The 23,027-nt window shown below is 39.4% G+C and overlaps 1 protein-coding gene and 1 pseudogene across 1 annotated transcript in view; one reads left to right on the forward strand and one right to left on the reverse strand.

Annotated features, from left to right (window-relative positions):
* The window catches only part of cdk5rap1 (CDK5 regulatory subunit associated protein 1), a 65,415-nt gene extending 54,453 nt beyond the window's left edge, over positions 1-10,962 (forward strand). The window contains exons 10-13 of the mRNA XM_059538122.1: positions 7,975-8,105; positions 8,779-8,928; positions 9,048-9,188; positions 10,690-10,962. Coding sequence (XP_059394105.1) covers positions 7,975-8,105; positions 8,779-8,928; positions 9,048-9,188; positions 10,690-10,794 — 527 coding nt within the window. The 3' untranslated portion in view covers positions 10,795-10,962. The remainder of the gene's footprint in view (positions 1-7,974; positions 8,106-8,778; positions 8,929-9,047; positions 9,189-10,689) is intronic.
* Positions 10,963-11,392: 430 nt separating this feature from the next.
* Positions 11,393-20,732, reverse strand: LOC132126192 (bactericidal permeability-increasing protein-like; annotated as a pseudogene).
* Between the last annotated feature and the right edge of the window lie 2,295 nt (positions 20,733-23,027).

The raw sequence follows: 23,027 nt of genomic DNA on the forward strand, positions 1-23,027 counted from the left end.
ATGTTAAAACGCTTGAATAAGGCAAAAAAACACATAAAGAACAATGGTTCCCGGGATTTTTGAGAACTGGAGCTTGTAGCCTAGAATTTTTCTTTCTAAATGATGTGAAAATCATCTTGTTTACTCACTCACAGAAAACAATATATTGATTTAAATTTTCTAAGACACTTTTTGTTGGTAAAAGTCATATGCGAGTAGGCGTCAACTACCATGAATATCATTGTGATTTACACCTGAGAAGACAAAGGGCCGCATAATGAGCTGCATAATGAGCCATTCAGTCATCTGTGCCACTGTGAGTGAGGAGTTACAAGAGAGAATGTGAGAACAAAATAAATCTATATAATTTTATGTTTGTAGTTTATTAAGAATATATTTAATTATCCCACAACATAATTTAATATTCACTTGGGGGAGCAGTTAAACAGTTTATTAGAAACAATCAAAGCTGACTTTCAAACAAATTGTTTGGCATGCTTACTCCAGTCACACAATCCTTCAGAAATCCTTTTAACAATCTTATTTTCTACAAAAAAAACATTTATTGTTATTATTATTATCATTATTATTAATGTTGAAAAGAGCTGAGAATATTTTTCTGGGTTTTTAGGGGGAATAAATGGAAAGAAAAGCATTGTTTTTACATTTGTTACAGTTATCTATTTGTTACATTTATATTATTTACATCAAGCTTTCGAAGGGTATAGTGTTGTATATTGTTATTGAAACTTCATAATGTTTCACTTGATTATACATTTAGTCAGGAATTATAGTTTGGAAAAAGTCTAACTAGTAAAACGTTTACACGTTATGTGAAAACTAGTACAAGTATATAAATAAATAAAAAGAGACTTACTCATGTTTATGATCTCTGCTGAATAAAGTGCTTCATTCTTTTTTTCTGAGGAAATCCATTTCTCAAATCCTCAACCACATCACATCTTTTTGGGGTGATTTATGCGTTATTCCTCTCATCGCGAAGCAAACAGTAAAATAAAAAAAACTTGAACAGTCTCGCTGCTTTTTCTTCTGTTATGGGCGTATTCAAGCCGCGCGCTTCAGTTTGAATCTGAATAGCGCGTTCGGCGCGGGGGCGTGGTCACATTAGATATAATGAAGGGAGACATGAAAAACAGACATCGCGTTGTTTTCATATGGATTACTTTATCACAGAATATCTGTTTTCGGCGGCACTTGTTTAGTTTAAAAATAGACATGTCAAGCTTTCTATAGATATCTCTCTCATGTATTTTCGTTGAGTATTCACGGAGTTACAGTTCATTTAAATGACGTGTTTGTAAAAGAAGATCAGCGCAGACAAAGGCTGCAGACAGCGCACCTTGTTTGTTATCTTTATTTTATAAGTGCACAAAGTTTTGTTGTTATTATGTCTGTATCCAAAAAAAGTAGACCCTTTACAGATTCGATTGATGTATTGCTCTTATCTGTACGATTAAAACTGAAAGTGTAATTTAAGTTCTTTTCGGGGTTATCAGGAGAAAATGACTCAAAACGCGTATCCGCGTTAATCGACTTGATAGGGTTAATGCAGGTCCCCTTCGAAAGAATTGGAATGGACCTCATCGGGCCATTAGAGTGATCGGCACGAGGACATCGCTTTGCATTAGTCATAGTTGATTATGCAACACGATATCCTGAAGCGGTGGCCCTCCGCAACATTTCCGCTAAAAGTGTGGTGGATGCCCTGTTTCGTCTTATCTCCCGAGTGGGGGTTCCAAAAGAAATCCTCACCGATCAAGGCACGGCGTTTATGTCACGTACGCTATGCGAACTGTACGGGTTATTGGGCATTAAATCAATTCAAACTAGTGTCTATCACCCACAAACCGACGGCCTGGTCGAACGATTTAATCGCACTCTTAAATCCATGATCCGTAAGTTTGTTCACGAAGACGCCAAAAATTGGGATAGGTGGCTAGAGCCCTTGTTATTCGCTGTGCGAGAGGTCCCACAAGCCTCCACGGGGTTTTCCCCCTTCGAGCTTCTCTATGGGCGCCAGCCCCGGGGGGTGCTCGACGTACTGAGAGAAACTTGAGAGGAGGGACCCTTTCAGGGCAAAAACGAAATTCAATACATGCTGGACTTGAGAACAAAACTCCACACATTGGGGCGGCTATCAATGGAGAATTTGTTACAAGCCCAGGACCGCCAGAGCCAGCTGTATAACAGGGGAACTAGGTTACGCAAATTTGCACCGGGAGAGAAAGTACTTGTATTACTCCCAACGTCGAGCTCTAAATTAATGGTTAAGTGGCAGGGACCGTTTGAGGTTGCACGACAAGTCAGAGATCTCGATTATGAGGTAATACGGTCCGATAGGAACGGGGCCCGTCAAATTTACCACCTCAACCTCCTTAAAAGATGGAATGAGGCAGAATCAGTGATGTTGGCAACGGTGATTAGGGGGGAGAATGATCTCGGTCCAGAGGCGAATATCAAACCACAATCCCTCGCCCTGGCTCCAGATGGAGATCACCTCTCGCCGTCCCAACTCACTGATTATTGAAATTACAGGCAGAGTTTGCCGATGTTTTCTCGCCCCTACTGGGCCATACTAACCTGATTCAGCACCATATCGAGACCGAGCCGGGCGTGGTAGTTCGCAGCTGGCCGAATCGCTTACCTGAGCACAAGAAAAAAGTAGTTCAGGCTGAATTAGGCGCTATGCTTGACATGGGGGTAATAGAAGAATCCAACAGTAACTGGGCGAGCCCGATAGTTTTAGTTCCGAAAACGGATGGCTCCGTCCGGTTCTGTGTGGATTATCGCAAGGTGAATGCTGTGTCGAAATTCGACGCGTATCCAATGCCGCGGGTTGACGAGTTGCTTGATCGGCTAGGCACGGTTCGCTTTTTTTCGACATTGGACTTAACAAAGGGCTATTGGCAGATCCCCTTGTCTCCCTTATCCAAAGAAAAAAGAGCTTTCACAACGCCGTTTGGTTTACACCAATTTGTTACCCTTCCGTTTGGCTTGTTCGGGGCACCTGCTACCTTTCAGCACCTCATGGATAAGATTCTGCGGCCCCATGCTGCATATGCGGCTGCCTACCTGGATGATATCATTATATTCAGTAATGATTGGCAGCGGCATATGCAGCATCTGAGGGCTGTCCTGAGGTCGCTGAGGGGGGGCAGGGCTCACGGCCAACCCAAAGAAGTGTGCAATTGGGCGTGTGGAGGTAAAGTATCTGGGCTTCCACTTGGGGCATGGACAGGCGCGTCCCCAAATTGATAAGACAGCCGCTATTGCGACCTGCCCACGTCCCAAGACCAAAAAGGAGGTAAGGCAGTTCTTGGGGCTGGCGGGATATTATAGACGGTTTGTTCCTAATTATTCAGACCTCACCAGCCCTTTGACTGACCTTACTAAAAAGGAGGGGCCAGATACGGTCCAGTGGATGGAGCCGTGTCAGCAGGCCTTTACCCAGGTCAAGGCGGCTCTATGTGGTGGGCTGTTGTTACACTCTCCTGATTTTTCTCTCCCTTTGCTGTTGCAGACAGACGCGTCGGACAGAGGGCTGGGGGCAGTCCTGTCCCAGGAGATAGAGGGGGAGGAACGGCCGGTGCTGTACATTAGCCGGAAGCTCTCGAAGAGAGAGGCTAAGTACAGCACCATAGAGAAAGAGTGCCTTGCCATCAGGTGGGCCGTCCTCACCCTCCGCTTTTATCTCCTGGGACGGGAGTTCACCCTCTGTTCGGACCACGCTCCGCTGCAGTGGCTCCACCGCATGAAGGATACCAACGCGCGGATCACTCGTTGGTATCTAGCTCTTCAGCCTTTTAAGTTCACGGTTGTCAACTAGCCGGATGTTCTGATGGCGGTGGCCGACTTCCTCTCCAGAAATGCGGTGGCGGGGGGGGGTGGGGGGGGGGGGGGGGCTGCAGGCTGGATGGCTCCCCGGCCTGAGTCGGGCGGTGGGGGTATGTGGCAGGGGGGGCGTGGTTTAGCGAAGTCTGCAGCGGGAGAGAGAATCAGGAGACGAGCAGTAAGTGAGTGGTTTGGGCAGAAATTATCATCACCTGTTTCTTGTTCCAGTAATTGGCGTGGAGAGAGTATAAAACGCCAGGGGAGATTGAAGCAAGTGAGAGAGAGATGGACTGCTGACGCGAGCCGGGAACGGAAACCGGAAGGAGTAAATCGAAAGTGCTGTGACAACGTGTCAGAATAGAAGTCACCATTTGGTGTTTGCAAAGTTTGAGTTATTTTCTGTTTAATAAATACGTCAGCAGTCCAGCCGACCCCTTTGTCCTCTTCCTTGCCCACACGAACTTACTACAGAGTTATGTAGCATATATTGTTGCTTTTTTAACTGACAGAGAGAATCGTTTTAAAAAAATTTTGTTTATTGTTAAATGCCAAACAGCAACAAGAACACGCTTTTTCTAATATTTTTTTTTTTGAAGAAATCAAAGAGTTCTAACATGTATTACACGTATTTGCGCACGACTTTGGACAGCAGCAGAAATCTAGACTGATTATCGCGCCACCACTGGCCCACCAGGACAGTGGATTCACGTTGGAGTCGATGCACTCCTCAAGCAGATAGCATGTGTGAGCTCGTTATCTGCTCACGCTCTCTTGGGTATGGGCACTAACGCGGAGGTTGTCCGTGACTTCAGCAGGTATGCCTGTTACTTTCACGGCTGTATTTTACAGATTTCGCAAAGGCTTCAGCTACTCCTAACTGTCGGCCGGTACCGGTCTCAGCTGTTCTTTTTGATGTTGGTCCGCGACCTGATGCTTGAGGGGACAGCTGCGCTGGATGACAGGGGACACTCTTACCGTGAAAAACGCTTAACATGGCTTAATGTACTAAGACAGTGATATTAACAGACCAAACTCACTAAAAATCATACTAATAAAGTATAAAAAAAATCAGATGAGCCCTGAATATGAATGGTAGTCGTTTAATAACACGTTAAGCCTTATGATGGTTTTCTATGGGAGGAAAAGGCTTAACGTGTTATTAAATGACTTGCATTCATATTCAGGGATCATCTGATTTTTTGTAGATAGTATACTTTATTAATATGATGTTTAGTGAGTTTGGTCTGTTAATATCACGGTATTGGTACATTAAACCACGTTAAGCGTGTTTCACGTTAAGCGTTTTAGAATGTCCCGATGACCTCAAATTAAATGTATTGCCGCGTCACAGGAACCTTTTTGCAGCAAATTTTGCGTATCGGCTCATCTATATTCGCTGGCTCGCCCTTTTCATTGGGTTGAAAGCCAAAATGTTCCCAAACTGGCGACGTGACATTAGGTTTTGGGACGAGATCGAGCGCCTCCCATCGTTTCAGGCCTATTCAAAACAAACGAAGCACCATAAAGCTACAACGGCTCGCGAGAAAATTACAGTCGTAACCATATTGTATCATTAATTTATTTAACATTAAATGCACAGTGACAAATTGAAAAAAAAACAAGAAGGCCACAGCCTCATAAAAAAAAACAAAAAAAAAACTGAACACTGCGGTTGCCGCGGTTTCTGCGGTTGCTATCTTTCCTCTGCGGTTTGCTTGTCAATAGCGCGGTATTACAATATTGCGGTTATCGCGACAGCCCTACAAAGTAGTGCCTATGTCATCATAGGGTCAGTTAGAATTTGTTGATACATTTTGGTCCAAAAATAATACAAAATTATGTCTTTATTCAGCATTGTCTTCTCTTCCAGGTCTGTTGTGAGTGCGTTAACGAATAAAAAAGTAATTATTGGAGCAAAATGTATTCTTTGATGTCACGTGGACTACTTTGATGATGTTTTTATTACCTTTCTGGACATTGACAGTATAACATACATACATTTTCAATGGAGGGTCAGAAAGCTCTCGGACTAAATCTTAAATATCTTAAACTGTTAACCTGACCCCCCATTATGGGATTCACAGCTGAAAGTGCTCTAACTTACTTATAATTGTAACAGTTTCCTACTTTAGTGTCTTACAAACATAATTTTGGTGTCTTTGGAAAGAAGACCCTTTGGGCTTTACTTTTTATCAACCAGATTTGATAATGCTCAAAAATATTAAAAGTTATAGACACTGAAGTGCCTTGAAATTTTTTTTTTACCACACTTAAATATTTTTTTATTTGATATAAAATCCATGAAATCAGCCCTGGAGCAATCTAGAAAAGTACCGTATTTTCCGGACTATAAGTCGCACCTTTTTTCATAGTTTGTCTGGTCCTGTGACTTATAGTCAGGTGCGACTTATTTATCAAAATTTATTTGACATGAATCAAGTTAAAACATAACCTTCTAGAGTCGCTAGAGGGGGCGCTCTATGCTGCTCAGTGCTCCTGTAGCCTACACTGAAAACATAGAGCGCCCTCTCGCGGCTGTAGATGGTAATGTTTTCTCTTGGTTCTAAATAAATGCGACTTAGAGTCCAGTGCGATTTATATATGTTTTTTCCCTCATCATGACATATTTTTGGACTGATGCGACTTATACTCAGGTGCGACTTATAGTCCGAAAAATACGGTAATGGGTTGAAAGTCACATGTCTCTTGAGTTTCTATTTCAAATCTAAATAAGATATCATGAAATGCTGATGCAAAGCGGAGAGGGTTATTCTGCGATAACAACCAGCTGGATGTATATTATCCCTTACATAATAAATTAAAAGAAAGCAGATAGAACAAAAAATAATAGAGCAAGCTAGTGTTAGAGGCCTTTTGTCCACTTTTTTTTTTTTTTTTTTTTTTTTTTTACTTCAGTGCGAAAACTGAATCAAACTAGTTTATAATTGAAAAGGTATAATAACAGTATTTGGTTATTGTTGCACTTGAATTGGTTACAAAATAGATGAAGCATATGATAAAACACACATTAATTGTTCCCTGCATGTATACAGGTATGTAGAATGTTACCTTGTTTGATCTTTGTCAATTTCTTTCTCTCTCTCTCTCTCTCTCTCTGTCTAGCTTTATTGGCATGACAAAAATAAATTTTGTATTTCCGAAGCATTAAGACAACAAAGAAAATGGTTTAGAACATCTGGACATTTACACTAGAACATCTGAACTTACATTTTTTTTAGTTGCTGAAAATACTAGTGTTTTTTAATAATTAAAATAATTTTGCCCTATGTATGGGGGGGATACTATTTTAAGTTTAAATATTTGTATAAACGTAAACCATTTAAATGCAATTTTTGTTATTAATATTATTTTTAAGTTGATATTTATTATTTATTATTTATTATTGTTATTTTCTTTTTTTATAAAATACTAGCAATCATTACAATTAGACGTGTCGACAATACGTCAATGATAGTAGTCAAGAGAAAAAATGACCTGAACTGACCTGAACAATTAACTGCTCACTAGCATCATGTAGAACATGTCACTCGTGCTTTGCAGCTATACACACAGAATGCATTTTTACATTGAAAAACACAAGACTCAGGCAGTGGAATGGGGACAAATATACCCAAACCATACTTGTATCCATGTCTTGGCAAATTTTTTGCAGAATATTGTGCATGTACACAATAAACTGCATTATCAAATTGTATAATGCAAAAATTATAATTGATAATTATAAAATTAGTTGATTAGTTGATAATTATAAAATTATAATAATATAATTATTATAATATGTAGTTAAAGTCTTAATATAAAGTGAGACCAAAGAAGTATATTTATAAAGTGAACTATCCATCAAGATATGGTAGTAAATGCTATTCACAGGAATACATTCAAGCTAAATGTATAGACTGTTTTTGTTTAGCTTTGGTTTGAGGTCAAGTGGTTTTAGCATTAGTGAGAAATAATGTAATATTTTTTACAAAATAAAGAGATAATAAGACATGTTCCAAAGAACAGTTTCAAAATTAATGGCTAGGAAAGTTGTGAGACATGTTTTCATATGATATAATGTGAATTAAATGAAGTGCAATGGTTTATGATGTTCCTCTCTGTCCCTGATAAATCCTGTTTCAGGAGTCAGTCTGAGCAGTGATTTCATCACAGGATTCTGTGGAGAGACTGAAGAAGACCATCAGCAGACCCTTTCCCTTGTCAGGGAGGTGGGCTATAATGTGGGCTTTCTCTTCGCCTACAGCATGAGGAAGGTCTGATCTAATTGTTGCTCTTCCTGCCAGATTCATCAACCATTTATGACCCTGGACCACAAAACCAGTTTTTAGTCACTGGGGTATAATTGTAGCAATAGCCAAAATTACATTGTATGGGTCAAAATGATTGATTTTTATTTTATGCCAAAAATCATTAGCATATTAAGTAAAGATCATGTCCATGAAGACATTTAGCAAATTTCCTACCCTAAATATATCAAAACTTAATTTTTGATTAGAAATATGCATTTATAAGAACTAATTTGGAAAACTTTAAAGTTGTTTTTTGCACCCTTAGATTTTATATATTCAATAGTTGTATCATGGCCAAATATTGTCCTATCCTAACAAACTATATATCAATGGAAAGCTTAGTTATTCAGCTTTCATTTGAAAGAATTACATTTTTTTTTTCGTGTGTGAATATGTAGATGATATAACCAGCATGATAATGTCAGTCTCTTAGGGTTTTATTACGGTAGAGTTTTTTTTTTAATTTAACTAATAAACAACTTAATTATATCTGTTAGTACAAAAGAATGGTAGCTAAACCCATAAGCCAAAGCAAACTGTATCTAATAATTAAAAACTGGGATAGAAAGAGGTATTCTGACATTTGGAGGCATTTATTAAAATTAGTATGTTTTTTTCCGTGCTTATCTCTCTCTAGAAAACTCATGCATATCACCGGCTGCAAGATGACGTTCCTACACCAGTGAAACAGCGCCGTCTAGATGAACTCATCTCTGTTTTTAGAGAAGAGGCAGCTAAAGTCAACATGGCTCTTATTGGCAGCACACAGCTGGTGTTGGTAGAAGGAGTGAGTATAACAGCAAACCTCAAGATGTTTTGCCTCATTTTCTTCACCGCGTATAGGGTTGCTTGGGCATAAAGAAATGCTGAACAGATATTACAGAATTCTTTCTTGATATTTTACAGGAAAGTAAAAGATCTTCTGAGGAACTTTGTGGTCGAAATGATGGAAATGTGAAAGTGGTTTTTCCTAAAACAGGCTTGCCTGCTCAGCCAGAGAAACCTCAGATGGTCCCCATTACACCTGGAGGTTATGTGTTAGTCAAGGTAAACTATGGGCAACAGTTTATCTAATATTGAAATAATCATTTTATTGTCAATTTCAAGTCAATTTTATTTGTATGGCATTTTTCACAGTATAAAAGAATGTTGTGGTCAATAGTACCAAATACAGTGCTAAGATCCAGGAGCACTAATAGAAAGCAGGTAATTTGTAACTCTGATGAGAGCAGTCCCTTTGATACAGTCTAAATCCTGACTGGAAATCTTTGCAGATACTTTAGTTTACTATCATGCCCTAGCAGCAGTTGTATTTTGACCTGCTCATCAGTCTGTATTTCATGCATTGCAATCCTGGAGGACTTGTGATGCTAGAACCAATTACCGAATATGAAAGGTTTGTGAATACACGCTAGAATTAATAATTCACAAGCTGGAGCTAACTTGCAGGACATTTGCCTTCCAGGACCAGGATTTGGACACCCCTGGTCTATTGGGTCCATACATAACATACATTTATATTATTTGAATGCCATCCTAAGATCAAGATGGTGCAAGCAGTGGTCAGTGTGTGCCTTGCAGTAAAGTTGGTACTTGTTTTTCACTTTTTCATCTAAACACCAAGGTGTAGACAGAGGTAGGCCAACTTTTACATGGATACCATTTTTTCTGAAAGGCATCTAAGCTAATATAATTTAATTTGTGACAGTAGTGACAATAAAATGTATACTCCAGTAAATGTATTAAGAACTCATTTTCAATTTTACTTGGGTAAAAATACAAAAGTACTTGATTTTTAACAGATTTAAGTATTAAAAGTACTGATTAATTAATGTTTATTTATTTTTTTATTTTATACTCTATCGTCCTGTTAAAAAACTCATATGCTGATTACTACTAATAATTACTGATAATTCAAGTGTGAAACAAGTCAAAATAACAAAATATATCTTACAGTATATAGAAATACTGGAGACTTGTTGAAACCGGATTATTTGAATCAGTGAGTTGTTGACTCGAGAACAGCTACCATCTGCTTAATCCAGTTCACAAAGAAATCATTCTGTGTGATTTGCGAACTATTTAACAGGCTTATTGAAAATAATCAGCTTGTTCAGGAATCTGACAGCTCTTTCACATGCAGTAGTGCTTGATGATTTGTCCAGTTCAAAATAACAAGGAAGAACATGTTTTTCTAAAATGTAGTGGAGTAAAAAGTACCATATTATGATTTGGAATGTAGTGAATTAAAAGTTTCTCAAAATAAAAATACTCCAGCAATGTACAGATACTGTACCTGAAAAATTTACTTACAAAGTACAGTAACAAAATAAAAATACTTAAGTTGTCCACCACTGACAGGGGTAGACATTTGATAGATATGACATAGTAGTAAAATAGCACTAGAAAACAGATGTAGCCATGTCAGATGAAAAATGCCATCAGGTTAGATGACAGATTTGAGATTAGTCTCTCATTCACAGGTTCTCTTAGTTCATGCTGTGTTTTAGATAACTGCAAGGTCTCAAACTGTTAAATGTTCCAACAGATCACATCAGCTAACTCCCAGTGTCTGAGAGGATATGCTTTGATCCACACCTCCTTGAATGAGAGAAAGACATCTGAGCATCTTTTGAGCAAACAGACAATGTAATACAGACCCTAAGATAACCTCATACTGACGTTCTTATTTCACTGTGTATGCTGTAATAGTAAGGAAATGAACACAGTTACTGTATTTTAATATCAACTAAGTAAATGGTAATAAATATAGAAAATGTCATGTCTTGTGCAGAAAAAAATAAAGATATTCTTTAAATTACCTTGGTGTATAGGGCACTCATAACAACAAACCAAAATATAGTATTTATTATATTTTGAGTTTACAGTACTTTCAAAACCTGTTGTTGGGTGTTTACAAGCTGCAAACCTTTAAACAAGCTAAGAGGGTAAAGTTAATGAGTAAAAAACATTCTTATTCTCCAGTTACATTTCTGCCTTTTTCAAATAATTTTATCCAAATCAATTTACAGTGCATGCAAGGTAAACATTTTGCCAACTCAGTAATGGAAATCAAACCAAAGGCATTGGGATTCCCTGGAACCAGGGTTACATACATAAGAAGTTCCCTTTCATAGATTCACTTTACGCTACTCAGTAAGCTGATACTATAGTAACCCTATACCAAAGCACCATGCTACCATTGCCTGCCATTTCAGCACATTGACTACTGTTAAAAACAGATAAAGAACCAGAAGTAAAATCTTTGTTTATTTATTCAAAACATGTATGTAATGCAAAGTTACATTTCAAACAGAAATGTTAAAGATGTAAATGATTTCTTTTAAAAATCACCTTTAAAAACATTGTCCTCAGAAGTAAATCAGCATTTACGTTACTTTATGTATTTATTTATATATCCTTCGCCAATTCAGTTGAGAATTATCCTGTAAATTGAACATCCGTTCCAATCAGAAAGTACTCCTGTGGGATACAAAAAGGAAAAATATCACTATATTATATAAAATAATAATTATAATAAGAAAAATCCTCTAACACTAGCTTGCTCTACTCTTTTTCTATTCTTTGTTTTCTCTTTATTATATAATAAAAAAGACATGTTGCTGCGTGTACTGCATTAAGCTAACTGAGGCTTGTTATAGCACTTGCATGTCATTGCTCTTGTTGATTTTTACTGCTTCCATTGTACTCATTTGTAAGTCGCTTTGGATAAAAGCACTTGCTAAATGACAATGTAATAATAAATATAATTATTATTATTATAAAGACTACAGTCTCAATATATATATATATATATAAAAATAAATTTATATATATATATATATATATATATATATATATATACAAACTTACCTTCAGAACCTGAAGCTGACTGTTTACAAGCTTCATATTTCCAATTGCAGGAAGTGGATAACCTTGTAAATGAGCTGAAAAGAAAAGGCCCATGTGTAAATAACAGTAAAAATTAACTTTATATTAGTTATAATATTAAAGTTTTTACTTAAAATGCCAAAAAGAAAAAATAATAACAACAATAATAATAATAAACTCTTACCATTAACCCTGGGAATGACAGCAACCTTCAAGACTATTGTGAAAATATTGTCGATGTCAGCTGTCGAATTAAATTTTATGTTGAGGTTCTGAATTATTGCTTTCAAATCAGTTGTAAACACTTTTCCTAGTTTCTTCTTACCTGGAATGGTCCCACATAGCTTTTTGCTAAGTTCATATCAATTCTGTTCAATATAATTATAGTTTGTACCAATCCTTTAATAATTTTAGAACATAAACACACATCCAACTGTATGCAGTATGTATAGACAGCATTTATGGGTTCAAAACGCACTTGTTGAGGGTCCCGTTTCCTGCCAGTTTGAGCTCAGTCACATATATGTGAGTAATGACACTGCCCTCCTGTTGGTTGAAGGGAAAATCATTATAAAACATTACTTACCTCATTTAAATTTACTTTTGGTTATTCCTCTGCGACTCACCAGATTGAGGACAAATAGTGGAGACAGTGTGCTGTTGGGCTGAATTGCATAAGCTGTCACTGTACTGCTGGCATGAACAGTCATGTGGTTCGGTTCAAATGTAATTAGGGGCTCCTTCACTGTCAACCAAAAGCTTCATCATCAGACCAGGATACATTTTCTCAATCTGACATATCTTGGAGTCGTTTGAATTTAAAGACTGAATATGTCTATTGTCATACTTGAGGAATGAATGTTCCAAATGTCTTTGTGTTTATACAAATTGGAGAACCAGAGGGAATCTGCAAAAAAACCCAAACATATTGTACATTTTAGCTGTGCTCAACTACCCTTCTATGAAGAACATACCAGCAGATCAAAGTTCTGACCATTATAGTTCTGTCATCACTGTATTATACACACACACACACACACACACACACACATGTATATATAGTGTATTTAATTGAAGTCTCCAAGGATATCCCTGATTATGCAGTGACAATTCTTAAAAGGTTTGTACTGCCTCTTTTCGACAAAGCCAGCACCTGCCCCAAGGTGGATCATGAGAGAAGGAAGCTTGTTAAGAGAAAAACTTAACAACGTGGTCGCATCAGGGGCATTACTGCCAGACCTTGTGTTCTGATCATTAAGTAAATGGGGGTGGTTGATGACAAAGAATCTACCCTGCTGAAAAAAACACTGCATCGGTTCCAGGCTGGTTAGCGCTGCTATAGAGTTGGCCCAGGCTGGTCTATGCTGGTTAATGCTGGTATAGTGTTGGCCCAGGGTTGAGTGTCAGTAAGCCAGCTGTCTGTATGCAAGCAGTGTTTTGGGGACAAACTGTTTTTGCTTGCATATTTCTCTATTTAACAAATTAATTATGTAAAGGGAAAATAATATAAGGTTAAAACATGATTTATCGAATTATATGACAATTCTAATTCCCTTGAACTGAAAACTTTAGTCACTTTAGTTATGATTACATTATTAATCAGTGTCACTGGTAAAACATTTCAAATAAATTGTCTCTTGCTTCATAAGATCTGTACAAAAGTTTGTTAAAATAAGTTGAAAAGAGTTTGTGTACATTGCATAACAAAACATTTAGAGATATGAAATAATAATAATCATCATAAATAAAAAGCCTAATGGAATCTTAATCATAAGCCGTTTATTCAATGATGGGTTATGAGAAGATACGTTTCAATTGGACAGTTAACTTGATAATGAAAGTTCAAAATTGAAAGATGCTGTTTAAAGACTTTGATACTTAAGTGACTTCCCAAATAAGTCCAAATCTAGCTGTTAGTAACTGATTTCAAATAGTACACATAAAAGAGGATGATTTTATTATGTGCAGTCAGGACTGTGAAATATTGTTGAAAATAGTGATAGTGTGCACTTTCAACAATTGCATGAATTGCCTGACAATTCAACCAAAGTCAATGGCCAAGTGCCCAACTTAAGGAAACACTAATCACCATAATGGTAACAACCTTTCAACAACCTTTGTACAGTCGTGGCCAAAAGTTTTGAGAATTACATAAATATTAGTTTTCAAAAAGTTTGCTGCTAAACTGCTTTTAGATCTTTGTTTCAGTTGTTTCTGTGATGTACTGAAATATAATTACAAGCACTTCATACGTTTCAAAGGCTTTAATCGATAATTACATGACATTTATGCAAAGAGTCAGTATTTGCAGTGTTGGCCCTTCTTTTTCAGGACCTCTGCAATTCGACTGGGCATGCTCTCAATCAACTTCTGGGCCAAATCCTGACTGATAGCAACCCATTCTTTCATAATCACTTCTTGGAGTTTGTAAGAATTTAGTGGGTTTTTGTTTGTCCACCCGCCTCTTGAGGATTGACCACAAGTTCTCAATGGGATTAAGATCTGGGGAGTTTCCAGGGCATGGACCCAAAATTTCAACATTATGGTCCCCGAGCCACTTAGTTATCACTTTTGCCTTATGGCACGGTGCTCCATCGTGCTGGAAAATGCATTGTTCTTCACCAAACTGTTGTTGGATTGTTGGAAGAAGTTGCTGTTGGAGGGTGTTTTGATACCATTCTTTATTCATGGCTGTGTTTTTGGGCAGAATTGTGAGTGAGCCCACTCCCTTGGATGAGAAGCAACCCCACACATGAATGGTGTCAGGATGCTTTACTGTTGGCATGACACAGGACTGATGGTAGCGCTCACCTTTTCTTCTCCGGACAAGCCTTTTTCCAGATGCCCCAAACAATCGGAAAGGGGCTTCATCGGAGAATATGACTTTGCCCCAGTCCTCAGCAGTCCATTCACTATACTTTCTGCAGAAGATCAATCTGTCCCTGATGTTTTTTTTGGAGAGAAGTGGCTTCTTTGCTGCCCTTCTTGACACCAGGCCATCTTCCAAAAGTCTTCGCCTCACTGTGCATGCAGATGCGCTCACACCTGCCTGCTGCCATTCCTGAGCAAGCTCTGCACTGGTGGCACTCTGATCCCGCAGCTGAATCCTCTTTAGGAGACGATCCTGGCGCTTGCTGGACTTTCTTGGATGCCCTGAAGCCTTCTTTACAAGAATTGAACCTCTTTCCTTGAAGTTCTTGATGATCCTATAAATTGTTGATTTAGGTGCAATCTTAGTAGCCACAATATCCTTGCCTGTGAAGCCATTTTTATGCAACGCAATGATGGCTGCACGCGTTTCTTTGCAGGTCACCATGGTTAACAATGGAAGAACAATGATTTCAAGCATCACCCTCCTTCTAACATGTCAAGTCTGCCATTCTAACCCAATCAGCCTGACATAATGATCTCCAGCCTTGTGCTCGTCAACATTCTCACCTGAGTTAACAAGACGATTACTGAAATGATCTCAGCAGGTCCTTTAATGACAGCAATGAAATGCAGTGGAAAGGTTTTTTGGGATTAAGTTAATTTTCATGGCAAAGGAAGACTATGCAATTCATCTGATCACTCTTCATAACATTCTGGAGTATATGCAAATTGCTATTATAAAAACTTAAGCAGCAACTTTTCCAATTTCCAATATTTATGTAATTCTCAAAACTTTTGGCCACGACTGTACATGTACCATATTAGAGAAAGAAAGCTAAACTATGTTTTTGTAGTGGTTTAATCATCCTCTGATGAGATATTGATTTCATCTAAGGCTGTGTGGCTATAAGTCAGTTGTTGTTGTTTCTTCTCAGCTCTTCACCTCTTCTGCTCTTGCTGTTCCTCTTATACTCATTGATTCTGTTTGTGAACTGCAGGTGTCATCACCAGTGTTGAGGCAGTAACAGTGCCTCAACACTGCTGATTTAAAGTCCAACAATCAAATAATTCCTAGATTTATTTTCATAATTGTCACGACTCGCACATGCATGTGATGTCCCCAGTTCAGCAGGCAAGCTTGGAATATGGAAAAGCTTACATGCAGCAGATAGAAATATTGCATTATATTAATTTTATTTAGGAAAAAGATGATCTGAACACTGTTGTGTTAGTTGTGGCTTTACTTTACTCTGGCATTACATCCCACCCACACCCCTCTGATCAGCATGTGGTACATTAAAAATTATGTGATTTGATAAAATACATAATGAAAGCTTTAAGTTACACATGACAATTAATGAGATTAATACAGCACTTCTACTTGAATGTCAGACACTATTGAATGTTTGTAATAACTTCTGACTTTTGGTCAAATTATGAGGCAGAAATATGTTGTAAGTAACATTCTAGAATTTTATGTGAAAGATACACATTTACAAATTCTGTGGGGCATGAAGAAAAAGTAATATAACTAGTAGTGTAACTAATTACTGTTGCCAGAAAGTAATAAGTAAAGTAACAATATTACTTTTGAAAGGAGTAACTAGTAATGAGTGAGATATTAGATTCTTTGAGTAACTAGCCCAAAACTGGTCATAACTAATGTTTAGTCATCACTTATAGATTGAATCTACTTTATTTAACTTATTACAATACTGCTACAGTGTTACTTTTACTCTATATAGATCAGGACCATATGAAAACTGAGCAATTTGTTTAACACTGCTGGTTATATGTTTATGCAGTAAAATCCCCAAAGTATTTTTCTTTATTAAATCATTTATTAAAATTATTATTTAATTTTTAAAAAAAAAATTGTGGCCTTGCTGGGTTTTTCATTGCTGGACAATGTTTCCAGTAGAATCAAAATCCTACCTACAATATGATCTCTTGTGGCTACAAGAGTAACTACAAAAAGTTAAGCAGTTTTGCAAGGTGCACTTCAGTAACGGAGAATGCGTGGAAACTGACATTTATTAAAACATTAAAGTGCCATGCATGCCAAAGATCAAAGACAGCAGCTTTAGGGTTGTCAAAGTGTTCTATGTCAGTTATCGTGCATGTTCATGTAACTACAAATAGCTAATGAATCATGTGACTGACAAATAGCCTTTTTCACACGTTTTTGGCTTTAACGTTTCAGAACTATGCTGAAGACATAACATATTCACTTTTAAATCAATTTTTGAGCTGTCTCAAATGATTTGGTCTAATTGTAAATGATGGTTAAAGTTAAGTTAGTCAATGAAAAATCGCAAATCGCCTTAATGCACATGCTTTGGAGCAGTAATTCAAATATGCACCAGATCCATCTACCTGCACAATTTCTGCTATATCTCCTCCAAATAAATATATCTATGCAAACAGCGGCATTGATATGTGATGATACATTGGATTATTCAAATGAAGACTGATGAAAACCCCGAAATTCAGTTTCTACGTGTTTGTTGTTCTTGCTTAAGTGTTTTAAACAATTTAAATCAAGCACACTTTTTTTTTTTTTTTTTCGTAAATAAGAAATTGACATTTTGGCTGTGATTACAGTGTCAAGGCTCATTCAGACAAAAGACTTAATGTTGGTTCTTAAATTTATAACACAAACTGTAATGTTTGTGTGCCAAAATCATGAAAATCACTTCCTGACAATCATATATATATATATATATATATATATATATATATATATATATATATATATATATAAACAGCTATTGTAAATCTATTGAGCTTTCAGATTTGAGAACCACTTCACATTTCATTTGTCTCACCATATCATCAGTGATGTAGAGGTGTAGGCCTACACAAAGCCTGCCGAGTTGATGGTGAAGGCAGATACTCCAATGTATAGCATATCTGTGTCCTGAGACGGCAATAAGAAAGGTGTTGTCCAATGTTATAGAATTCACCCTAGAAATTGTGAAAAAAAAAAAACATAAATTCAGGTATTTTGTTTTGTCTCAAAAAAATATAGCCTATATCCCACAGTAGTGCTTAAGGTTGCCTTTAAACCCAAGTCGAAGGAAGTATTAGAAATGACAGGAGACCGTACCATTGCGTATTCAATTTCAGCATATTGATCTACTTTGGTTAAACTGGAATGTTAACAACATAAATGTCTTTTTTTTTTGTATGTACTAAAGAATTCAATTGAATGATGTTGATTTTCATACCAAGCCTGAAATACCAATAGTTAATAAATAATGATTTATCATATCACCATTTAATGTTTTCAGGTGGGGGTTTATGCCAGCAATGGAATCAGCCACCAAAGGGCAGATCTGAAACAGCAGATAGATTTAATGTGAAACTGTATGTCTTACATTTCATCTCAGTTTCTGTTTGACAGCACACATTTATTGGGTAAGAAAGAGGGCAGTCTCAGCCTAAATTCCTTACTTGTTTCTGCAGAGCTTTGCATAAGGCCTTATTAAGGAAGGCACTGAAGAGGTTATACAACCAGCTGTCATGAAAACAGGAAATAAAGGGGCAAAAAAAAAAATATGTTTCTTCTAACACAGTTGTTAGGTGTAAACTGGGTTTCAGTTGTTTAAATCTTTTGTCAAATAATAACATGGATCACTGAACTTTTTTTTTTTATTAAAAACTAATGTCAATCAAAGCTAACACCTATAAGTTATAGCTAAATGACTTGAGGTGAACAAACATTTCTGATACTTATATGAGTATATTTGAAGAGTTCAAATGCAAAAGCCTATAGGTGCCACCTGATATTTTATTTTAAAATCATAACTTTCCTCTGGCTCATATGTTTATCTTCAGTTATTTCACTTTAATGGCATAGAAATAACCTATTCATTGCAATTCAAGTGAAATTACTAAACCTACACATATGAGCCTAATAAAATGCTCATTTTAGAAGAAAATTTCAAATGTCATCTGATCTCTTCATTTAGACTCAGAAGTCCTGCCGTTGTCTTGATATTTTCACTTGCATCAGTTAAAAAAAAACAAGGATTCACTTTCCTCAGAGATCGTCCTCTTTTTAAATGTTACATAATATTTGTAGAGAAGAATATTTGTATGACATAGAAGTGGCTTCTTCTTCATTAAACATTTAATTTGAAAGAGCAACTTTATTGAAAAATTTTCAGTTTATTTGAATTGTGACAAAAGCTGGCATAATATGGTGATTTAGCATTCAACATTGACTTTAGCAATTAATTTTGACTTGACTGTTGTGTGTTAGTTGCACAGGGTTGCCTGGCCTCACCATGAAATTTGAGATTGACACTTCCTACAGCTGCTGCACATTTGGTCATGCTGACTGTTGGGCAACCAGTGTCATCACTCGTGACTGCAATAGTGGTGCAGTCAGTTCACTCACAGCCAGATCAAATGATCCACTGTCTTTTCTGTGTACAAAGAGGTCAGAAATTATATAGCATAATTTACATTATTCCTGTATCTAATTAATTTATTTAGTGTTAATTAGTAATGATGACACTCACCTTACATGATTCTGAGGTATTTGACTTTCTAGTGTCCATGCAGATCGATGTAGCCATTGCCAATTGAGAGTATGACTCCAATGTCAGGAACTAATCCCAGCGCTGATCTGGGAAGTCCCAGGTTTACAATCTGCATCCTAAAGGGGCGGTCACACTAGCCTTTGAACATGCAAAATTATTTCGGACACCGCTGCGAATATAGGCGGGAGCAAGATATAACGGTTTCCCTTTCATAGGTCACTTCGATGCTGCGGGGACGTCACCGGCTATGGGAACACCCCTCGGTGTGATGAATATCTGAAGCCCTATACCATCTCGCCAATCCTATTGGCCAAATAGCGCCTGGCACCACCCTTACGCATGCGCACGCATCATATACCATCATATTCGCTCAGATTTCATTCCTTCAGGGAAGCGAATCATCTGTGCCCTAGGAATCATCTCACGTTCTTCAGCGGTTTTCTACGAGCAATGTTAACTCCTCTTCGCGGACACGATGAGTTTTCGAAGGTGTAAGGAGCCGTGTACCAGGTACATCGTGAAGGGAGACTCTCATGAAAGGTGCGTAGTATGTCTGGGTTTACATCACGCACAGGCGTCGCTTAGCAGCCTTTCTTCTTGTCCCCATTGTGATGGCCTGCGGCTCAGAGTACTGCGGTCGAGGGTGGAAGTATTTTCTGATGTCGCCCCCGTGTCTAACCCCCGCCATGTCACTTCTGCGACTGCCGAGGCACCGCACGAGGCGATAGCTTGGGGTGACACGTGCGACATGGCTCTCGAGGACAGCGCAGCACTGGAATATTCTCCACATCGCTCGCTCTCCCCTACCCTGGTGCAGAATAAAAGTTTTATTGAGCCTTTCGTCTTCTCTAATGAGGATTTTCAGTCCACACCGGAGGCATGTAGTGCCATCTCCTTTGGTTGTGGACACTATGATGACGACATTTTTTCCACCGCGGCCTCGGGGTCTGAGGACTTCGCGGCCGACACTGGTCCTCTCCCTCCTAGCGGACAGGAGAGGCGTGTTTCCCCCTCCTACAGCGAGCTGTTGGATGTGGTTTCTCGCGCGGTTGGTAAATTGGGACTGGATTGGGAGGTTGAGAAGGCCGAGGCCCAACCTTCATCTAAGCTGGACGACAGTTTTCTAGCTAGTCGGACACCTGCACAGCCCCGAAGGCCTTTACCTTTTTTCCCAGACCTCCACCAAGAGGTTTCGAGGTCCTGGAAACAGCCGTTCTCGGCGCGGATTACTAACGCTGCGGCTGCGGATTTCGCCACCATTTCCGATATGGCGAACCATGGCTATGGAGCCATGGTCCCAACTATGACGGTAGTTGGGAAATCCTACATGGCCGCTGGCCAGGCGGCTGCTTCGCTCCACTCTATGGCGGTCCTTCAGGCCTACCAAGCAGAGCTATTAAAGGAACTAGATGAAGGGGAGGGTGTCACACCCGAGGCAGTGAAGGAATTATGGCGAGCAACAGATTTGGCGCTACGTGCTACCAAACATACTGCTCGAGCAGTGGGCCGTTCCATGGCTGGGTTGATTACGGTTGAGCGCCACCTCTGGCTTAATCTCACCGACATCAAAGAAAAGGATAAATCTTTCCTCATGGATTCCCCTGTTTCTAAGCACGGTTTGTTCGGAGAGGCTGTCACTTCGGTGGTGGAAAAATTCAGGGCAGCGAAACAGCAATCAGCCGTTTTCCGTCAGCTGATTCCTTGCAGACCCAGGGAGGTTGAACACTGGCAGGCGCCCGCGCGTTCTCGCTCGACCTCCTCTCACCACCAGCGAGTTGCCTCTTGGGAAGAGCCTTCACCTATGGCGCCCCCTCATAAGGATTGGGGCCCTAAGGTTTTTCCATCGGCTCACCAACGTCAGCGCAAGAGGTTAAACCTGAGTCCGACGGCTAATGCCTCTCGTTCTTGGGCCCCGAATAGCAGCTCCTGATGTTCTCGCTGCTTGCCAGGGACTGTGCCCTCCACTAGAGAGCGCTGTTGGACCGCTTTTGTGCATCCAACACTCTCACTGCAGTCCCCATGCTCAAACACTGACTGTCTCGCCGCAAACAGCGCCTCAAGCAGCATTGGATCGAGTTGTTACGCCAAACGTTCCCTCAGACACTCTGCGCAATCCAGCTTCCAGAATTCGAGGGGCGATTCAAGGGTCTTGCACAGATTACCCTTTTATGACGGCTCACACAGCCGCCGCTTTTTCGCTAGTGGCAGAGCCCGATGTTCAATCTGTTGGCCTAATTCCTGCCGTGGGCACGTTTCAGGATTATACACAACAAAACGCAACGACTTTTATGCACGCACTTTCCCTGTGCATGAACGCCACGAGCTTTTCGTGCCGAACATTTTAACGCGTATGACAGCGCTGCAGGAAGCGGAAATCTTGAGACCGCTAATATTGTTTCGGACCGCGTGGGAACGCTTGCCCGACATTTCTCAATGGGTGTTACGCACAATTTGTCATTCAGTTTCGAAGAGGCCCGCCTCCTTTCCGCGGAATTCTTTCCACGGTTGTGAAACCGATGGAAAAGCGGTGCTGCGACAGGAGATGTCAACTCTGCTGAGCAAAGGGGCTATAGAAGACGGCGGGTTGCGACCCATTCTGGATTTATGCCGTTTGAATCTTGCACTCAGGCCGAGCAAATTCAAGATGTTGACGGTAAAGTCTATTTTGTCTCAGATTGAACCAAACGACTGGTTTGTCACGATCGATCTGAAGGATGCATACTTTCATATTCAGATCATCAAGAGACATAGGAAGTTCCTCAGATTCGCTTTAGAGGGCAAAGCGTATCAGTACCGTGTTCTTCCCTTTGGCTTAGCTCTGGCTCCCCATACTTTTTTTTTAAAATGCATGGACGCAGCTCTGGCCCCATTGCGCCTCCAGGGCGTTCGCGTTTTGAACTACTTAGACGATTGGCTGGTGTTAGCGAAATCGCAGACTCAAGCACACTCTCATCGGGATCTTGTGCTGAATCATTTAAACAGACTGGGCTTACGCATGAATTTCCAGAAAAGTGTTTTAATTCCCTCTCAACAGATAACCTTTCTAGGAATAGTCTTGGACTTTCGCGCGATGACAGCAAAGCTTTCTCTCCCGCGCGCTCAGTCAATTGCGTCATGCGTGCGGCGTTTCAAAGCGGGTCGTACACTGACAGTGAGATTGTGCCTCAGACTTTTAGTTCTAATGGCAGTGGCATTCCCCGTAATTCATCTGGGATTACTTCACATACGCCCCTTTCAGTGGTGGACGAAAAGACGAAATATTTCACCCCATTGTCTTCCGCATCGGACGATTTCGGTGACACGGAGGTGTGTGATGTCGTTGAAACTATGGATGTCAACCGAATTTCTTCTAGCCGGGGTTCGGCTGGGGATTTGTGCTTTCCGAAAGACTGTCACGACGGATGTGTCTTTGACCGGTTGGGGAGCTGTTTGTCAAGGGCGCCCAGCCCACGGAGTGTGGACAGTGACACAACGCAGTTGGCACATAAACAGGTGGGAATTACTGGCAGTTTTTCTGGCTCTCCAGTATTTCTCAAATCTGCTGATCGGCCGTCATGTGCTGCTCAGATCAGAC

Source organism: Carassius carassius, chromosome 44, assembly GCF_963082965.1.
Source record: "Carassius carassius chromosome 44, fCarCar2.1, whole genome shotgun sequence".
Taxonomy (NCBI): Eukaryota; Metazoa; Chordata; class Actinopteri; order Cypriniformes; family Cyprinidae; genus Carassius; species Carassius carassius.